This window comes from Amblyomma maculatum, chromosome 9 (assembly GCF_055883805.1).
Source record: "Amblyomma maculatum isolate TAMU_Amacu chromosome 9, ASM5588380v1, whole genome shotgun sequence".
NCBI classification, from domain to species: Eukaryota; Metazoa; Arthropoda; class Arachnida; order Ixodida; family Ixodidae; genus Amblyomma; species Amblyomma maculatum.
In genome coordinates this window covers 9103490-9115642 of record NC_139352.1, presented here as the reverse complement: position 1 = coordinate 9115642, position 12153 = coordinate 9103490, and the positions used below count along the sequence as shown (strand labels likewise).

General features: G+C 45.9%; 1 protein-coding gene across 1 annotated transcript; it reads left to right on the top strand.

The window, feature by feature from the left end:
* The first annotated feature begins 6422 nt into the window (after positions 1 to 6422).
* Positions 6423 to 10592, top strand: LOC146178216 (complement factor D-like). Its single transcript, XM_084578023.1, has 7 exons — positions 6423 to 6561; positions 7488 to 7633; positions 7845 to 7933; positions 8139 to 8217; positions 9055 to 9250; positions 9839 to 9960; positions 10255 to 10592. The coding sequence occupies exons 1-7, from the start codon at positions 6435 to 6437 to the stop codon at positions 10411 to 10413; spliced, it is 918 nt and encodes a 305-aa protein (XP_084434149.1). The 5' UTR covers positions 6423 to 6434; the 3' UTR covers positions 10414 to 10592.
* The last annotated feature ends 1561 nt before the right edge of the window (positions 10593 to 12153 follow it).

The window sequence follows — 12153 nt, the reverse complement described above, 5'->3', positions numbered from 1 at the left end:
CAGCCGCCGTGGTCGGGTTCGAGCCCGGGAACTCCGGCACAGTGGTCGGGCGTCTTACCACTGCACCACCCCGGCGGGGCCGACGGCCTACAACGGATAAATATTTGGTGCCAGGCTAGCTCCTGCCGCAAGCGCCGATGACCTACTTGTCCCAGCCCCATCAGGGCCAGGAGCAGCCACCCTCCCCCCGCTCTTGCAGTCTTGAACATAATGTGTCCCGCTTTTGCGGCGGCTGATTGGCCGAGGCGGGATGACGTCATAGAGGTATCGACCAATCACAAAGCACCACCACAGTATGCGCGAATGCGTGCGCTATATGGCCATATGACAATCAGTGTCCAATTACTAATTAATGGCTGATTAATTAGTAATTGGTTATCAATAATTAATCAACTAACTAATGATTAATGAATAGTTAATTGCCTACTCAATGGCTATTCAATCAATTGATTAACTAATTCTAATTAGTCAAATAATTGCTTAATTACCTACTAATTAGTGCCAGTTGCATAGCAGAATGCGGCACTAAGGCTTTCGCCTTTCACTACGTTAGTCGCTAAAGTCCGTTGTAGTATTTAACCATTAGTTTAACATTCAAGCTAAACATTGTTCTATAAATGCTATCATAAACTATATATCGCAACTATGAAAACGTGTTAGTGTAATTTAAGCACATTGTCCAAGCATTTTTCACACTGTTCTTGCAGTAATGGTCTTATTCAACGAGATCTGTATTATGCAGCAAACTTCTTAAGTTACCCTTGTCATCGATCGCATTTACAGCCCGGTTGTTTCTCCATTGGGACTAACCATGCAACTTCGATAATAAAAAGTTAGTGGGCTCAGTTCACTAGCCGGATAATTAGAGTTCTCAAATTATTACTTCCACCTCAGCAGAGTGTGTTCCTATGTTAATATTGTTTGCTGTTTTTAACCCACTATATTTTAGGAATTCTTTAATATACTCGCTGAAACACCCGGGATATATAACAAGCTTAGGCCTACTCGAATTAGGGCAATTGAAGAAAATGCTTTTTTTATGTGTGCGCGAAAACGAAAGGTGTGGCGAAAAGTGCGCACACTCACTCAGTGAGCGTATACGCGTCATTGCATTATGCGACTACGCGTTTGGGGCACCTGCCATTATCGTCAACGCGAATGACGGACAAATGGGATTCTGCTCGCTGAGACGTCACAGTGAACTCTCGGATGCCAACGTAGAGGATGAGGAAGTCCTCTTTGTCGAAATAGGGCGTGGAAAGATTGAAAATTTCACCGCTTTTCGGGGCGCTTATGGCGATATTTGCATAGTCTTGCCTTTTTTCTTCGCTTAAGTTTATTGCAACCTCGATATTTTTCAGCATTGTGTATATCTGCATATCCCTTACGCCTGCTAATTTTGTATAATAATTTGTTATGTTAAATAACCTTTTGCGCACTTAATTCGTGTAAGAACTTTTAACGCCCACCCCCTCTCTAATGCCCTCTGCGTGGGTCAGTAAGGGAATGTGAAATAAATAAATATATTTGCAGACAATTATCGACACCCGACCCACGCACTGCGCGCTTGTTTGTTTCAGATATTCAAACCTGGTCAGGGGTCGTTTAAATGGCAATTTCGGAGTCTCCAACACCAGTAACATGAAATTCCTTAGCCGGGTACATAGGTTCAAACCCGGCCGCAGCAGTCACGTTTCGATGGAGGCGAAGCACAAAATGCACCCCTGTGCTCACTGAGGTGTCCCCCATGGCCTGAATCACTCCGGAGTGTTAAAGCCCACATTCCACAGAAACTGAGAAGCGACTCTCAATCAACCTAATACACAAAGCAAATCACAGCATCGCTAGCTCGTCCTAAGAATATAGCTTCCGTTCGTGTACGCTGCATAGCGTCCGTGTATGGTTCACTGCCTTTATGATTTAGACAAGCTAGCTTTGGCGCAGATTGAATGTCTCTTGCGAATGAACCTGGAATTTAGCGTTTCTTTATGTTTAAGCTGCTCACGCAAACTGGCCTCTTAACTCTTTCCACTAAACAAATTTTATCTGACAGCTTCTTCCGATGACAATTATTTTCGCTTTTCCTGTTAATGCCAATTAGATTGGAAAACATTTATTGCGTCAAAATGCAGATGTAGACGATCGACTCTAGATGGCCTCCAGTCCATGGCTGGCGTCGACCTTAGTGCCCCATTCAGTGGCCAAGGTTTGAATGCCCGGGTCAGAGCTGACCAGAACGGCCTCCCATCGCTAAATTTGTACTAGATCTTCCGGTGGAGGTTTTTCTTTACATTGCCATAGTATGTGATCATACGTGGCTGTTTCGCCACAGAACCTGCACGCGAGGTTCAAAGTAATCCGGGTACATTTTTGCTAATAGATATGGGTTAAGAAAGGATCTCGTCTGGAGTCTCCTCCATGCGGTCTCCTGTGCCTTATCCAACGTTTTGTTAATGCCAAGGTCCCTGGCCTCCACGTGGCTGTCGTCGTCGGTCAGATGATTATACGATGACATTTATGATATTGTCAAGTGTGCACTATGGCTACGTGGTCACGTGACCACCTTGTCAGCTTGTCTGATGCACGACGTGACATGCCCGAAGCAGCGTGGGACCATCCTGCATTTGCCGAAACGTTAGATGCGTGAGCGACTAGCCGAAGTGGCCCGTTCGAGACGCTGCAGAAACCCGAATAGTGGGCCCAAAAGGGTGAAGCCACTGATGAAAGACGGCAAGATCCTCATGCACAGGTTCGCTAATCAGAAGCCTCCCGTAACAGATAGGAAGCCAGACCCATAAGCCATCGCGTTGACATATAGTGCATTTACTCTGCGCCTCATCTGCAGCTTTGTGCTGACCACAGGTTGCTATATTGCTGTGCTATAATGCTGTGCTGTGCTGCTTCCTTGCAGTGGGCATCTGACAAGTTGACATCCACTGGGCTGCACGGCCGAGGCGCTTTACTGTCCATATAAGGAGCAAGACGGCACAGTGGACTGTTCTATCTTCCATGCATTGAGGGCTGTTACACCTCTGCATATATGAGCAGAGACACCAGATGACTAGCGCATGTGTGTGAGCGGTGTCATAGCTTTTGTGTCCGAACACGGCGCCGCCTAATGCATTTTGGCGTTGGGGAGCTCTGCCAAGCATGCCTTCTTTCCCCATGTCGCGAAAAATGGGAGTTCGGCTCGTACTTCCAACTAACGCTTCGGCATATACGCCTCCAAATAAATGGAGCAAGTTGCGATATGTGCTATGGTATGTAGGGTCAACGCACTAAAATGTACGTGCGTGGAGAGATGACGCATGGTTCAATGCTTCGGATTAATTTAGACCCCTGTGGGTTTGTGGGTTGACACCGCACAGCACACGGAAGTCTTTACATTTTGCCTCCATACAAATGTGGCCGCCGCGGTCGGGATTCAAACCCGCAACATTTGGCTAACCAGCCGAACGGCGTAGCCACAACGGCTGAAAAGAACTGGCGCGACAGAACTTCCTTGAAGGGAAGCTCTATTGAAGAAAAACGAAAAATTGAGGCGCTTCATTGACTCATCCCGTTTGAATCTTTCTACGTGCAGTCTTCAAGAGCGCTATTTCACAGAGCACATCGAACGGCACACAGTGCTCCTTTACTATTATCTCCTGTCGCAATTAAAAGTGGTAGAAATTAAAAGTGGTAGATTACTGCACAAAAGCAAGTTTGACTTTGACCAGGGCCTGTTTGACATTCTCATCAGCTTCGAGGCACGCTTGGGTTTTCTAGATAGAGCCAGTCCTCAGGAGATCCTGCGGCATGCCTTGACCTTGCAAATGACATCAGACCATGAAGCCTCCGTTGTGACATGGCCTTCACTTCGCAGGACAGGAACAAGTAGTGCAGCAGCAGTCGCATCGGATTTAAAAGGATTCGATAGCGCGTATCGCACTGTCATCGCGTCCAAAAGCCGCCGCTGAATTAAACATCTCGCTGAAAGCGAGCCATGTTTCATAGAATTAACATGAAATGAGATAAAGTAAGGCTATGCGCTTACATTCTCGGTATCTATCGGTGTATTCCATTTGTAGTTAGCCGCTGGCTGTATCGGAACTATGCTTATAGAGGCTAAAGACGAATTCGTGTGCTCTAATATGTGGTCGTGAGGAGGGGTGATTTTTTTGGCAGACATGACACATAGAGTGGCACCTCAATAGCTTGTTTTTGATGCGCTATGGCTGTGTAGACGTATGCATGCCAGTGATGCTGATCACTGTGTAATTAGGAATGCCTGTTATGAAGCCGTCTAGAGTGAATGTATATACTCCTGTCTATTCAGTGTTCGCTAAAAACTTGTCCCATGTCACGAAGGAAAAATGTGGGAAGATCGTCGGAGCGCTGGAGGGCCGCTGGCAAGCAGAAAGACACAGAGCTTCGCGGCTTCATTGTAGCGACAAGTCAATGATCTCACATATGGATCAACATAAAAGGGAAACGACTGATGCAACGCACCGCATGTATATTTAGTGTCACCACATTATCTGACATCGTGACTGCATACTTATTTGATGCGCTAATAAAATGTGCGATTGACCCTGTGCGCATTTTACAGCAGCCAAGTTCACAAAGGCTGCGCAATAAAATCCCGCATTCAAATAGTTCTCAAGCTTATTTAAACATACGTACTCTGTTGGCCTCACGCGTGATATATGGGACATAATTTCTGTACAATTTTAAACACGCTCAAAGGAACGAGTAACGAACGAACGATCAAGAATACGGTGAAGCGTTAGCCTAAACGAAGCATGATTAAGTCGAATAATGGACATTTCGCAAGGCATAGTGATACGTTACAGTACTGGACTATGACAACTGTCTTCCACTATACAGTTATCATCGGCTGTTTCTTCCAGTTTGCGCCTAAGCCGAGATTCTTGCAAGAAACCAACCTTAAAATAGCGTTATTAAAAAGACAACTTTCTGTTTTGTTTTTTGTTTTTTTTTCATTTCATTTCATTCACCCTAAAGGAGGCAGAGGAATTGAGTGGGGAGGTAATATATTTGAGTAAAGTGAGCAAACAGATATATGAACAAAAAACATTAAACACATTTAAATTAATTAAAGAAAGCATAGAACTACAAAGGCTGACGTCTGCTGGCGGAAAGATGCGGAAAAATGTTAGTGTAGAGAATTGTTATACGTTTGGTTTGGGTTTGGTTTTGTTTATGGGGTTGTTTAACGTCCCAAATCCGCAAAGCGACTCAGGCTATGAGAGGCGCCATAGTGGAGGGCTCCGGAAATTTCGACCACTTCAAGTTCTTTAACGTGCGCTGACATCGCACAGTACACGGCCGCGTTGGTTTTCGCCTCCATCGAAAAGCGGCCGCCGTGGCCGGGATTCGATCCCGCCTCCTCGGGCAAAGCAGTCGAGCGCCCTAACCACTGCAACTGCACCATCAAGGCGGGCAATTGTTATACTTGCACATACTTCTAAGTTCTCAGTGCGAATTATAAATAGGTTAGAATGAAAATATGTCAAGCTGCTGCTGCAGATGAAATAAATTAGGTCTGTCAGATCACTCCCCCCCCCCCACACACACACACTTTCCATCTTTGTACGCAGCGGGCAGATGTGATTAGAACTGCAATAAACGCTGGTAGGAATTAGCAATAGCTCGTCTTCGTTATGCCAGTTAATAACAGTTGAAGGCCGCACTCGTAGACATCGGCAATGGTATACTTTACAGAAATAAGCTACATGTCTAAAATATTATTTAATAAAATGTATAATGTGAGCAGGCGGCGTCGCAAAAGGAATAATAATAACAAGCAAAGAACTAGTTCGGTTTATGGCGGGAGAATGGAGGTCACCTTGTGCACAAATATCAGGGCTAATGACAGAAAAAGTCATGCCTTATAATCAGGGCTTCATATCCGGCTGCGTGAATGGCGTGCAAGGCTAGGAAGGCGTCACAAATCTGTAGTGATTCATTCGGTGACTTATAGTTGTTCTGAAATTGACCGGTTTCCTCAGCGTCTGTATCACAGCAAGATACGATAAACGTTCCCAATTCTGCGATCTTTTGCAACACGATAGCGATATATCTATTAGCGAAATGGCGGTACGTAGCAGTACGTCCCACTACCAGTTGGTCATAGCGTAGGAAACGGAAACAAGGGTTCTAGATCTGCTCAATGCTGAGTTATTTCCTGTTTTTAATCAGGCGATCACCGACCGACCTACTATAATGTCTATCATGCAGCGACAGACCTTATCAAATTTGAAAGCACTGCATATCAAATTTGCATGTACATATCGTTTAGTCTTTTCTTTGGCATTCGTCACGGCTTATACTTTTTATCGGAGTAAAACGATTACTGCTATGACCGTAGGGAGTGCCCATCTTTATCTGAGGAGAAAAAGTAAGATACAAAAGCAAAATGCGAAAGACGGATGGGTATAAGAACCAGAATTCGAGCCCTGCATTCCACTCTTCGTCCGCATCCAGACCACCGCAGTACCATGGCCCTGCGATCTATCGTCGCCCTGCTCGTCTTCTGGTGCATGGCTTGCCTTAGTGGTGAGGTCTTTGAAATATACTTCATCGAGTTTTTCCGTACGATGTTAAGAGAGGGACGTTTTATTTCCTAGTACTTTTTCGTAAATGTGGCACCGGTTTAATTAGCTGCAATAAAAGCTGTTAACTGTAAACCATAATACCCGTTTAGTTACCGCTTCTAAACTTGTAAAGCAAGCTAAATAGCAGTATGTAAGTGTAGTAAGCACTGACTTCAAGGAAAATGCGACCCTTATGGGTACAACGAAGCCGTGTACGTTCGAGAAATCGTGACTTTTGGATTGCAGATCGAAGCTGCAAAACAGCAATAATTGGTTCTTGTTTTTTTTGCATGTGTTGTTCATATGGTGAATTCCAAGTTATTTAGCTTCGCTAGATACAAAAGGGCACGCCTAGATGTAGAGGGGCAGTTTTTGGCTGAATGGTTCACTGGTCAATTTACAAAAATTGGAACAGCACGATGAACAAGGGCTGCAGAACGAAAGCTCGCGCGCCGAGCCCCTGAAATCAGGCCCATAGATTTTTTTTTTTTTTTTTTTCTGTTGTCTTTGTTAGTTGCGCTGATTTCTCGGCTAATCAGTTGCAGCTTTATATTTCCCAGTACCGACGTTCCTGATGTGTTGAAGAGTCACTGCTGTTCAAGTCGGTGTTTTAAGTCTATTCCGTATGTGAAGGCCGTATTTCGGCAGTTTTTAAACTCTCATCTCAGAGGCTGAAGATGTTCTCCCCTATTCGCTTCAAGCAATGAATGCTAGTATCTCAGACGTGACGGAGTAAGAATTGAGCGGGGAGTAATACTGCACTGCGAGTTTCCTCGCAAATAACTGCGTTTCTGCTTCCAGCCACGGCTTAACATAACCAGCATATCTATTAAACCAACCGACAGTCTCCCTGACTTCCAGCGTAATTATTTCCTTCTTAATCTACAGCGGCCACATCTCTGTACCCGTACAAGCCGTACTGCCTGGCATGCGTGCCTCGCAACTGCGGACGGCCACGCAGTCCCTGGGACCTGCTCCCCGGGGGCCGCACGTACGGGGGTGCCAACTCAACACGAGGACGCTACCCGTGGCACGTGAGTAGGGGCCCAAAGCATACACGCTACAGACGTCATACTTGCGTGTCTGCTATGTAGCAGGGTTGCGTTTCCGCGCTAGTTTCTTAAACAGAAACCACAGCCATCATGCTTTGCCAGTTATTGCTCTCGCAACACAAGTTCGAGCTGCGCTTGTCCACTGCTGTTGAGCTACTCTGCAATTGTGTTTCTCTATTTTCTCTTCCCACAGGCCATCATATACGCCGACGGTGCCCCGATCGGTGGCGGCGCTCTCGTCTCCTGCAACTTCGTTCTCACCACGGCCTACCTGGTCCAGGAGTGAGTGTCTGTGCAATGTGGCATCAAAATTGCAAAATCATTTGTACTCTGTCAGCAATCACCTCAAGCAATAGGCTTGAGGACAGTCTCCAGTGCCAGAACACTGTTTAATTTTGGCAGGGGCGGTTTTTGTCAATGAAGAAACGTTTCTGGCTGAACTTTCGAACCACCTATGTTTCTGATTTCAAATTGCTGCCCTTTCTAGCTTCCGTCCCTCACGATTGCAAGTGAAGCTTGGTAAGACCGATCTGGACAAGGAATCCCCCACAGAGCGCACCTACACCGTACGTATATAGATGTCGACCGACAGCATGATACCTTTAATTTTTTTTTTCGAGGCGAAAAAGTGTATTCTTTAAAAGAAATGATTGCGTGACACCTATTTCATTCCCATAGGATAAGTTTTGACATAATTTGGGAGCAGGCGACAGAATCACGGGCGTTGCATTCTTTGCAAGCATGCTGTTGTAGTTGCTGGACTACCGGTAAATGTTCACTCGCGTTACAGTGCTGTGGCCATCTGAATAGGGAACCACTGTAGCTTAATTCATTTCATTGCTAGCGGTGTTGTTTTATCTCGTATTGTTACCCTGTCGAGTTGTCATGCCTCGACTGTGTCTGCTCCTTATTCTTCCCCCTTGCTTTTCTGTTTCGTTGTTGCATTCACTATAGCTTCAGTTTAGTTGATATCGCTCATATGCTTAGTGCCTTCGGAGCAGGTGGAATATTATTCAAGGACAGCTAGTCACTCGAAACCACACAGAGTGGATGGAGGTCAAAGGCTAGAACAGCTTCACCTTGTCCTCCTTTCCTACTGCCTCATCGCACAAACGTAAAAGGTTCCGCCAGGATTCTGCTAACGCTTCGATAAGAGGATTAGTCTGGGCCTGCTCTTGCTTACTGGCTGCTTCGAGATATTTCAACATGACTCCATTTCTGTGGCTGCCACCACTTGCAAGTGACAGAGCGTTCACGAAGGAATAATTATTTAAAATATATTGAACTAATTTTAATCTGTGTATTGTGACATAGCGATTTTTTTTCTTCGCAATTTGTACCATGCTACACATGTTCTAACCAATTTATACCTCTCGCTCTCTCCTGGTGATGTCGTGCGGCAGGTCTACCAACGTGTGCTGCACCCCCGCTGGGACCCGGAACGTGACCTGTACAGCTATGACCTGGCTCTGCTACAGCTGGAGCGGGAGGTGGACTTCTCTTCGGCCAACGGCTTCATTAACACAATCTGCCTGCCCGAGCCCCGCGTCGACGCCCACGGCTGGCTCACTCTCACCGGCTTCGGATACGACCAGGAAGGCAAGCTGCCGGCTCTTTAAGCTCTGTGGTCTTCTATTATGGTACACTAGGAATTGGATTAATGGCGCCGAATATATATACATATATAAACAGTGCAGAAAGTATTCATCGGTGACTATAAGTTCCTGCCAAGGATACATATAGCAGTGATATTCTGGAACTAGTCAAACTGAAAAACAAAAAAACAAGGAGCTTTGGCAATATATGTACCATGACGAGATAACCAACCGTATTTTACAGCAGCACAATAAATTTAAATTGTGTGGATAGATAGCCGCTGGCTTATCATTATCGCTAATTGATTACTCTGCAGCTTGCCCTGCTTTCACACCATGGCGACTCACGTACGCTAATTGTTATACGGTTAACTTCAGCCGTCCAAAAAACCCCTTCTAAGGGACATGCGCAGTTGTCACGGGCAGCTTTGCGCGCGTTGTATTTTCTTCCGGAGAGAGAGGTCGCTGCTCTTCATTGTTCTATGTGCAATAAAACAACTATAGCGCGTTCTCCCCCCAGTACTCCACGCTACGTTCATAGGATATCCTACAGGCGTTTCAGTTTTTTTTTTTTGTATTCTTGTCCCTGCAGGCCGACGCAACAACGTCATGCAAGAGGTGAACATTGAAAAGTTGCCCAACGACCAGTGCCCCCTATTCAAGAACAAGCCGTACGCATTCTGCGGAATCGGGAAGAAAGCTGGAATCTGCACGGTAAGTGGTTTACGCTGTACCCGCCCGGACGCAAACCACTGAGTCGCGGCCAAAATTCCTCATCCATGGTCATTCTTACGAAGTTCAGCAGCTTTTTTCTTGTTTGCTCGTTTCTTAACTTGCTGCAATTTGAAGAGTACTTCTCGTAGTAGGCCGTAGGAGGTTGCTAATGTGCATCTCATTAAGCTTGAATGTCGTCACCATCATACAAACCATGCATACCAACCCAAAACCCTTTATATATATATATATATATATATATATATATATATATGTTGTCTTTTTTATCTTCAGGGTGATCGCGGATCGCCTGTGGTGCAGATGTCCCCTACGGGCGAGTTCACACTGGTGGGCGTCGCCAACGACTACCAGTGCCAGTCTGGGAACACCGACGTGTACACCCAGATCTCGTACTTCCTCAAGTTCGTCTGCAACATCCCCGTCGAGATCTGAGCAAAGGTGCCGTGCCATGGACTCCTTGCACCTTCACCGCGCCAGCTGCACCATTGCTTCGCCTGTATACATTCGCCTTGCACGTGCGCAGTCATTTCATCTGAAACCATTGGTGGATGGAGGGACAGAAGGCTCATCACATCACCTGACTGATCACAATAAACGTGTGCTGTACTGAATCTGCATATAGTGTCTTCTTGGAAGCGTTTGCGCTTCGTCTGCACCGGAAACTGCGCACATGTTGTATAGGGAGGGAGCGGGATGTAAGCGCGGTCCCACAGAGGAGATGTAGTTCGTTAGAGATAGCGAAGTTGAAAGGGGCCCGCGATACCTTCGTTATAGCCGTTGCCTCGTTGCAGTAGTGTGACCTTGGCCCACTTGTTGCATATGTGCTCTCAGTGAGTGCCCGCAACGTGTCCAAATACAATCGAGCTGAGATGTATTGAACTGTAAGGATCGACATTAGCAAAATATTTCGTTGTATCGATAGTTTGATATATAGCAATAGTTAAGCTTGCATGTAACCTTGAAGCGAGATTTCACCCTAACCACGCTGGCGACGAGCTTATTGGGACGCACCGACCCCGGTATGCTGGCCACAAACAGCTCGCAAGGCGTTGCTGGATGTAACCTGCTTCTCGGCGTATGGGCTGCAGGCGGCACTTTACAACTGGGCGCTGCCTACGAAGATGTGCGCATTGTTGTTACCATTGTACTTCAGCAGAAAGGCATATGTTACCATAGGCCGCCACTAGACTTTGGTTATAAGGGAGTAATTACTCATTGACATCCACCCAAGTGCAGCCAACTTTGGTAAGTTGGGCCGGCATCACTGCGTGACAACAATGTGGCGCGTAAAACTGATTAGAAGAGACCAAAGACTCTCTTCAAACAAAAGTCAAATTAACTTCGTCACGCGACTTCATGACACCAGAGCCAGGTGCAAAAGGCCGCGCGTATAGCCGATTTCAGTCTGATATATACAGGGCGAAGTTCCTGTACTTTTACACTCGATTTTCAAGGTTAGGATATGTGTATTCGATATTATCCAATCATTCGAAATATGTTGGCAATTTGGGATTAATATTTCACGTACCCATATTAGCAAGCAGTCGTAAGCTGTCAAATAGTGTGAAAGACCACCTGACACAGATATAGAGCCGGGCTTCATCCAAGCCGTACGAACTCGCCTCCGTGGTCTACGGACAGCGTGCCTGAATCGGGATAGAAAGGTCCCGGGTTCGATTTGCTTCTTACAGAAGATATCGGAGTTGGCAACTCCTAGCTGCAGAATCCATGGCGCCGAATCGACCACGTCATGTGTTTCTCGTGACGTCACGCAAATTGTCGAGTCAGTGCCTGGCCACGTGACCTGCCAACTAGCATTCTAGCATCGCTCACAATGCCGACCACAGCGATAATTAAAGCGCGTTACCAGCTTTTATTTCTGCAGAACAGATCGCGTTAAGTGTTAGCTATAGTATATACTAGTTAGCATACAATTATTAACAAAGCTCGAAGTGCGATAAGCACTAGAGGACTAAAGACAGTAACAACCCTGATTTAATTTCACTGAACCAAGACATAGAGCCTTTTTATATATTTAAAGGGACACTTTTAATTACAAGAGTATGGTGCGGTAGCGGTAATGCTTCCGAACGTCTACGAGTCCCCGTACTGATCTTCGTTCGCTAACATGCATTTTCTATTCGCTTACTAATCCCTTATTTTGTCCCTCTA

What these genes read in the sequence shown, in the direction of transcription:
- LOC146178216 (XM_084578023.1), top strand. Translation starts at nt 6,435, where the DNA reads ATGGGTATAAGAACCAGAATTCGAGCCCTGCATTCCACTCTTCGTCCG. An exon ending in GTGCATGGCTTGCCTTAGTG is followed by an intron (nt 6,562 to 7,487) that starts GTGAGGTCTTTG and finishes CTTAATCTACAG; the next exon opens with CGGCCACATCTCTGTACCCG. An exon ending in GAGGACGCTACCCGTGGCAC is followed by an intron (nt 7,634 to 7,844) that starts GTGAGTAGGGGC and finishes CTCTTCCCACAG; the next exon opens with GCCATCATATACGCCGACGG.